This window comes from Squalius cephalus, assembly GCF_949319135.1.
Source record: "Squalius cephalus genome assembly, chromosome: 18".
Classification (NCBI taxonomy): domain Eukaryota; kingdom Metazoa; phylum Chordata; class Actinopteri; order Cypriniformes; family Leuciscidae; genus Squalius; species Squalius cephalus.
Genome location: NC_137139.1, coordinates 7,384,454 through 7,393,036, shown reverse-complemented (window position 1 = coordinate 7,393,036; position 8,583 = coordinate 7,384,454). Strand labels below are relative to the sequence as shown.

Below are 8,583 nucleotides of genomic sequence, written 5' to 3'. Positions count from 1 at the left end.
CTTTCTTATTTTTTATTAGGTAGCCTACATATGCCTATATTACTAAAGGATAAACTAAATGACCACTTCCTGATTAATTAGTGTCTGACAATAATGCCTGTAGTGTGTTATTGTACTCATACAGCCGTAACTCCTAATTCAGCAATATATTATTCATAAATCTTAAAATGTCATTGACTACCTGTCTTTTATAAACGAAAAATGTGTTGTTTACATGAGGAAGTAGGCTAAGTATCATTAGTAATTATAACCAGCAATTTTTTTATATACAAAAACAGTTATATGAGTTATTTTAGTGGTCATTTACTTTATGATAATGATTTTTGGAATCACACAAGAGCACAAAAAGAAAGAAATATTGTAAATGAGCTCCAGCAACTTAAAGCGTTGTTTTGTTTGCCTGCATAGAAAATACTGAGGCAGCATGATATTAAAATTTATCTTTTCCTCCACCTTCAATGCTTGGACCCGTATAATAGTGCATTTTTCGTAAGGGGGTTTTGAGATAGCTGTTTGAAAAAAAGAAAGAAAAAATTCCATTCTGGGGAAAACAAGATTTTGTGTAATTGGACTTTTGACTGTCTTCAGAAAAACTAGCACCATTCTACCCTACACACATATTTCGGTTTCATAAGACTTAAATTCGACGTAATACACGATAAACGACCTTGTTAAACCTGGCTTTAGATCTTAACTTGAGATCCAAGTTTGCATAATGTTGTGGTCTCGTCTAGTAGTTGAAGAGTCTTTAGGATCCTGTGAACTCACGCATGCAGCGCATGCGCAGTAGCGGCACAGTCAGACTTAACTCGACGACAGTCGTCATTTTTTTGTCAAAGCTTTTAAAATACCGGCACCTTTGTCATTTCTAGATAATACCTAAATCATCTTATTATTCATCTTCAGAGTCTCAACATGAGTGGAGATCATGCACATAAACGCCATCAGGTACCAAATTTCGAGCATGTTATCTATATTAAATATTCGCGCAGGACATATTTCTTTGCAGTGAAATTGTACGTAAACTTTACAAACGAAAAGTAAAAATTGTGCATAGGCTACATGGAAAATATTTTAATAGCACAACGCCAACTTTATGCGCAAATATCTTCTAATTGCATGTGTTTTTGTTATTGAAATGCGACATGGTATGTTTAAATGCTGTATACATGTGTGTTTCAGATGGAGTCCGGGTCTGTGGACTACAGTAAGTGTGTGTTTACAGGTGATGAAGCAGCGCTCGTGACAGTCACAGTGAGATGGAGCAGAAATGGCGTCAGAGACTAAGTCCCGTCAGCCGCTCTCTGTGCTGTCTATTGTTCAGAAACAGCGCTGCAAAACAACACTTCACACCTGAAATGCCTCACACTGAGATCCCATTCACATAGAGTAGTAGATCGACTATCGGGAAATGACTGTCATCGTGTGGATTTTGACGGGTAACGGGCTGAATTTGGCCGCTGAAAGTGGGGAAAGGATGCGTGAGGACTTAGTCTCTGCGCCATTTTCTCTTCTCTGACTGAATATGAGCAGCAATAACTCATGTGACAGGCAACTCGCTCACCATTACAGCCACAAAAATACCATAGTTACCACAGTTGTCACTGTAAAATCATAATAGGAAAGGTTTTGATATCTTTTTTTGCCTTGAAATTTATTTTTACGTGACGGTCTTGATAACATTATGTTATTGTAGCATTAACTAACTATGGTATTTGGCTTAAACTATGTTTAGTAGTAACATTAACAAAAAGTACTGACATTTTTGCACCTTGGGAGTACCATATTGTCTTGGAATGTAGCAATACTGGCAGGGGTTCTCAAACTTTTTGTGGCCAGGGACCCCCAGCCTATAGGGTAACAATTGTTTTCCAAGGACTCCTCATAATTATAACAGTGATTAAACCCAAAGTTAATGTGGATGGGAGTAATGAACACACTTGTTTTATTGGCTCAAATGGCCCCCATCTTTAGGCCTATATATGGACTTCTTAATAATACAGCAGCACCTTCAAAGTTGTTGACAAAAAAGAAAAGAAAAATAAATTTGGTGTGTCAGTCGCATTGTATTATTATATTTAAAATTAATGTAAAATACTAGATAAAATGAAATATTTACAAAAACATTATGAACATGTATTTAGTTGCCCTTATGTTTATTTAATATTTGTCATCAAATAAACAAATTTATTTAAAGCGAAACAGAAAATATCTTTGGGCTCCTCTCTCATTTGGCACGTATCTAAATGGTTCCATAGTCACATGTATTTGGATGCTAAACTATTATTTATTTTGTACACAAGACTTCACTTGTGTCCCAAATATCCACGTAAAACATCATAAATTCTTTCTGCTTTCTGGAGCGCGTCACAAAAAATATACAGAAACTCAGCGTATAGCCTACTTGCCTCACAGACATGAGAACTACGTGTATAAAACCTTTAAGTACGCTTTTAAGTTTCTACGTTTTGCTTATTTGACATTAAATGTATAAGTCACTTTGGAATGTAAGTCACAGCACCTTTCAGATGATAAAATAACACAACTTATATATATATATATATATATGAAGAGAGAGAGAGAGAGAGAATGACAGTAGATGAAAAAATGCAATAGTAAATAATTGCTTGTAGTTCTGAAGCAGTAGAGAATGTTGAATTCCAGCATTAGTGAAGGTTTGCTCTGACTGCAGTCGTTGTGGCTTCTTCTTATCTCACTTTACAGTTGTTGTTGAACCTCATGTACACTGATATTACTCCCTAAACACCCCTTCAAACTGCCTAAACCTTACAAACACATAATTGTGAAGGTAGGTACAGTGATGCCATCAGATCAGTTTGAGGGCACTCATAAGCTTACATACTCTGCCTATTTTCAACTTTGAAGCAATAAAAAGCACCAATTTTCTTCGATCTGTTTGTCTCTTTGAGTTCCAGTTTGATTTCAAGCCTGCAAAATTAGATAAAATGAAGTGAGGACTCCTTTAAACACGGAGTCCCCGGTGATATCATAACTTGTGTGTAGGGTAGAGCTGTTGAAAAACAGAGTTATGACACTCCCATAAACTTTCATGGGAATTAAGGAATGTTTGTTGTGGAGCAACCAATAGTTCCAAACAACCAATAGTTCCAAGCAACCAATAGTTAAAAACAACCAATAGTTCCAAGCAACCAATAGTTCCAAACAACCAATAGTTCAATACAACCAATAGTTCCAAACAACCAATAGTTCCAAACAACCAATAGTTCCTAACAACCAATAGTTCCAAACAACCAATAGTTCCTAACAACCAATAGTTCCAAGCAACCAATAGTTCCAAGCAACCAATAGTTCCAAACAACCAATAGTTCAATACAACCAATAGTTCAATACAACCAATAGTTCCAAGCAACCAATAGTTCCAAACAACCAATAGTTCAATACAACCAATAGTTCAATACAACCAATAGTTCCAAGCAACCAATAGTTCCAAGCAACCAATAGTTCCAAACAACCAATAGTTCCAAACAACCAATAGTTCAAAACAACCAATAGTTCAAAACAACCAATAGTTCCTAACAACCAATAGTTTAAAACAACCAATAGTTCCAAACAACCAATAGTTCCAAGCAACCAATAGTTCAAAACAACCAATAGTTCCAAGCAACCAATAGTTCCAAACAACCAATTGTTCCAAGTAACCAATAGTTCCAAACAACCAATAGTTCCAAGCAACCAATAGTTCCAAACAACCAATAGTTCCAAGCAACCAATAGTTCAAAACAACCAATAGTTCCAAACAACCAATAGTTTCAAGCAACCAATAGTTCCAAACAACCAATAGTTCCAAACAACCAATAGTTCCAAACAACCAATAGTTCCAAACAACCAATAGTTCCAAGCAACCAATAGTTCAAAACAACCAATAATTCCAAACAACCAATAGTTCCAAACAACCAATAGTTCCAAATGGGCAGTCTTCATAGACAACCAATAGTTCAAAACAACCAATAATTCCAAACAACCAATAGTTCCAAGCAACCAATAGTTCAAAACAACCAATAGTTCCAAACAACCAATAGTTCAAAACAACCAATAATTCCAAACATCCAATAGTTCAAAACAACCAATAATTCCAAACAACCAATAGTTCCAAGCAACCAATAGTTCAAAACAACCAATAGTTCCAAACAACCAATAGTTCCAAACAACCAATAGTTCCAAACAACCAATAGTTCAAAACAACCAATAGTTCCTAACAACCAATAGTTTAAAACAACCAATAGTTCCAAACAACCAATAGTTCCAAACAACCAATAGTTCAAAACAACCAATAGTTCCAAACAACCAATAGTTCAAAACAACCAATAATTCCAAACAACCAATAGTTCCAAACAACCAATAGTTCAATACAACCAATAGTTCCAAACAACCAATAGTTCCAAGCAACCAATAGTTCAAAACAACCAATAGTTCCAAACAACCAATAGTTCTAAACAACCAATAGTTCTAAACAACCAATAATTCCAAACAACCAATAGTTCCAAACAACCAATAGTTCAATACAACCAATAGTTCCAAACAACCAATAGTTCCAAGCAACCAATAGTTCAAAACAACCAATAGTTCCAAACAACCAATAGTTCCAAACAACCAATAGTTCCAAACAACCAATAGTTCTAAACAACCAATAGTTCCAAACAACCAATAGTTCCAAACAACCAATAGTTCCAAACAACCAATTGTTCCAAGTAACCCATAAGTCAAGCATTAAACCCCATTCATTTCAGTGTTTCTCAAGCACACTCACTAAATTGATGAAATTACTGCATATTTTTGACATTTTAACGCATTAGTTGACCTCTCAGGAATCTAGCCAGTAGTGGTATTTTATGAAGCGCATTGTATATCTATCGTTAGATAATAAATAGTTTGCAGGTAATTGCAGTTAGATAATGTGAGCAACATTTCAATAGCTACCATAACCAAATGCTAGTTGTCATATTTGTAACCGTTTTTAGTCTTTCTGCAATCTTTCTCTCCCTGTAGGAGGTCGAATGAGTTTCTATGAAGACTGCCCATTCAAGGAATAACTTATCTAGCACCTCACTGGATATATTATATAATAAAGAGTTTCATTGAATGCAATTGGTTGCCTTGTTTTGTTTTTGGGTAACACTATTTTTAACTTCTTTCTTGGGTTAAATTCAGTTTTTGCTTGCATTCATTAATATTCACTTCTTGAGTATCATACAATAACATTAGGTTGTGAGAAATTAACCTTTTTTTAAATGTAACATTAAAAAAATCTAAACCTATAAAAATCTAGTGTTTGATAATATATAAAATATATATTTAAATGCAAAACCTAAAAAAAATTAGTAAGCATTTTTGACCGGCAATACTCTTTTGAGAAACTAGACTCAGTTTACACGACACAGTTTTCAACTAAGAACTTTTTATGTGTTTTGGCCGGTCATTAACATAACATTTAAAATGTTCCTAAAAAAAGCAAACTTTTGAAAACAGGATTTAAAGTGCAAGTTTTTGAACACAATACTGTTATGTTATCGTCGAAGTGTAAACTACAAAAATGCAAATTTGAGAAAACGTAGATATTATGTGTTACATATGAATATTATTTTTCCGGCCACCAAAAACCTCTAATTTCCCTCTTTGCACTGAAATTAAAAAAATAAAATAACTATAAATATATAATAATAATCATATTTTCAAAAAAATATTTAGACTAATAAATTAGACTTAAGGTGTTCAGTCAAGGAGTATGAGTGTGACCCAAGTGAGGAACGCCTAAACTCAAGAAATCATATTAAAGTTGTCTCTTTATCTCTCTCCAGAATAAAATGTTACTGTAAAGCGTAGACAGCGTAGTAATCAATGCACATTATACCTTAATATTTACCAGAAATTTCTGCAAATATTTTGAAACAGCTGTCTATCCAGAGTTGTTTGGCGCTATTGAGAGCTCCATAAACCACATGACCTGGAGATCAAAGCATGTCGCAACTGTTTTTCAATGGCTCTGGTGTAGGAGAGCGTCGAAAAAACCCATACTTGAGCTGTTTCATTTTGCTCATATTTGTCAATTATTTATTATTTATTTGGGAAGTATGCTAATTTTAAAGTAAATTTAAGAGATTAATATGTTGATCTACCGGTATGCTTATGAGCTGGTAAACAAACCCTCTTCACAGTCATTGGATTGGCTTCATAATGTAGTGTACTGACAAAGCATCATGTTTTACTTATTTCATAAAAGAAAGCTGGTTAGATGGTCTTTAATGGTTCATTAGCACAAAAGCAGGTTGCACAGGAGTCGTCGAATGAGAGCAGCAGAATGCTTTTATACACGACGAGTACATTTATGTGACATTTTGTGTATTTGAACTCTGTGATAATGTGTTTTATGCCAATCACTGTTGTACATTTTTAAAGGTTCAAAACAGGCACATATAATTTAAAAATGAATTTCTAATGGTTTTAAACTAAACGTTAAGTGTATAATAGCTTAATAAGCATAATGCGGACATATGTATACTATTTATAATTATTATTTTATTTTATTTCCTAAATATTCCGACATAATCTATGATTACCATATTCATATACTATGGTTTTTACAAGGTACTGTGTGGTTTTCTTCTGTTATTTTATTGTTAGTAAAATAGCATAATAACACAACATACTGGTTATTGTTATGATATAGTATCATGCAGTGTAATATTTTATTTACGCCATTTACATCGCATACATTTGAGGAGTCTTAGAATGTATCACAGTCCTTATTTTAATTTTATTTTAAATGAATTTTTATTTCATTCAGATGTATGACACCTCTAAATCTGGGAAGTCTTATAAAAAACTATTATTTTTGACTCAGATTCATACAAACACAAGGACAAACATAAAGACAGAGAACACAAGAGAGAGCGGGACAACTCAAAGAACGACAACAGGTGATTTTTCTTTTTTATTACTCCCTTTATTTTCACATTGGTTTCAAGGCAGAAATAAATCTAACATTGTGTACAACTCATTCCCTGTACTTTCAGGTCTAGCAGATGATTAAATATTATTTTTTATTATTCATTGGAGATTCTTTTATCTATTGTCCTAAAGGAGAATCTCATCTTTTTCCATTTGTTTTACAGCGAACACAGAAGCTCTTCAGAGAAGAAGCATCGAGAGAAAGAAAAAGAGCAACTTAAGGAGAAAGAAAAGCGAAAAGAAGAAAAGGTCGATTCAATTGTGCCATACCAAAGAGTTACAAATAATATAATTAATTACATATGCGCCTTGTGAAGTATTTGAACATGCTTTATGTGTTTATACATCTTATTTTGGGTGCGTTTTTGTTTTCTTGTGAAGTTCCATAGTTCTGATGGGAAATATCGAGATAAAGAGAATGGCTTTGTAAGGTGAGACAGTGATGTGCCGCAATGTTTACATTTCACACATTGTAAAATATAAAAGATGTATAATTTTATATATAAACCAAGATAAACTGCTGAACTTGTAATCGAACCTAAAAATGTTAAAAAAAAATAGTACGTCTCTTGTTTCAGCCCACCGTCAATTAAAGTGGAAGAGGATAATGGCTATCATCACTCCATCAAACATGAGAAGTCACTCAAGAGGGAGCGGGATGAAGACGAGTATGTGCAATAAGATCTGTTCCCATGATCCTTAGCATATGGCATGTAAAAACAAAGTGATTTCTATTTGTAAAGCAGGTATAAACACAAGCACAAAAAGGTTAAATTGGAGAATGAGAAGAAAGTGAAAAAACGTAAACAGGAAGATGACAGTGATTATGAGGAGAGGGAGGTAAACATTCCTCTTTGTCTTGAACTATGTACACCTTCTCTTTGGCTTTGGACTGTTATTGAAGTCATATCTCACTGACCCAGGAAAGGAAACCAAAGAAGAGGACCAAAGTGGAAAAGAAAGACACCACTGGAGGGAAAAAGAAAGCCAAAAATGAGCCGGAGGAGAAGTGGAAATGGTGAGACAAGAAAATTGAAATTTGAGACAAATCTGTACTCATCTTGAAATCTCGCTCCTTTCATCTTTTATGCAATATCTCTCTTTTTCTTCCTCTGTTACTCAGGTGGGAAGAGGAGAGACACACAGATGGCTCCAAATGGAAGTTTCTGGAACATAAAGGTCCTGTGTTCCCCCCGCCATATGAACCCCTGCCAGGCCATATCAGGTTTTATTATGATGGTGAGTAGCATTGGCCTTTGACCCCACCAGCTGTCTGCTATCATGTTCTAGTCAAATACTATGCAATACTATCCTAAAATAATTAGAGATTTAATTTTTAAAAAGTGCCCCAATTATACTATTTTAAAGGTTCCTATTTTTTTTTAGGTCTCCTACAGTAAGTTTACATGCATCTAAGGTAAAAAATAAACATTTACTAAACATAATATATAATATATATTACTAACACATAATATACAAGGCAGATGCACCTCTTTTCTTACAGTGTCAAAGCGGTTTGATAAAGGATTCAGTCTCTCTAAACCCCTCCTTTCTGAGAGCCTACTTTGCTCTGATTGGTCAGATGGATCAGAATGT

The 8,583-nt window shown here is 34.2% G+C and overlaps 1 protein-coding gene and 1 long non-coding RNA gene across 6 annotated transcripts in view; one reads left to right on the top strand and one right to left on the bottom strand.

Moving 5' to 3' along the window:
- The window catches only part of LOC307145408, a 1,105,317-nt gene that overhangs the window by 347,209 nt on the left and 749,525 nt on the right, over positions 1-8,583 (bottom strand). The gene's annotated exons all lie outside the window — the stretch shown is intronic.
- top1b (DNA topoisomerase Ib) overlaps positions 762-8,583 on the top strand; it is a 33,342-nt gene continuing 25,520 nt past the window's right edge. Inside the window, exons 1-9 of one of the 5 annotated variants that reach the window (XM_079848468.1) lie at positions 762-948; positions 1,183-1,207; positions 6,881-6,956; positions 7,152-7,236; positions 7,369-7,418; positions 7,566-7,655; positions 7,734-7,827; positions 7,911-8,005; positions 8,111-8,226. In XM_079848468.1, coding sequence (XP_079704594.1) covers positions 916-948; positions 1,183-1,207; positions 6,881-6,956; positions 7,152-7,236; positions 7,369-7,418; positions 7,566-7,655; positions 7,734-7,827; positions 7,911-8,005; positions 8,111-8,226 — 664 coding nt within the window. In that variant the 5' untranslated portion in view covers positions 762-915. Of the gene's footprint in view, positions 949-1,182; positions 1,226-6,880; positions 6,957-7,151; positions 7,237-7,368; positions 7,419-7,565; positions 7,656-7,730; positions 7,828-7,910; positions 8,006-8,110; positions 8,227-8,583 lie in introns of all 5 variants that reach the window. The other 4 variants (XM_079848467.1, XM_079848466.1, XM_079848465.1 and 1 more) reach the window with 4 other exon arrangements.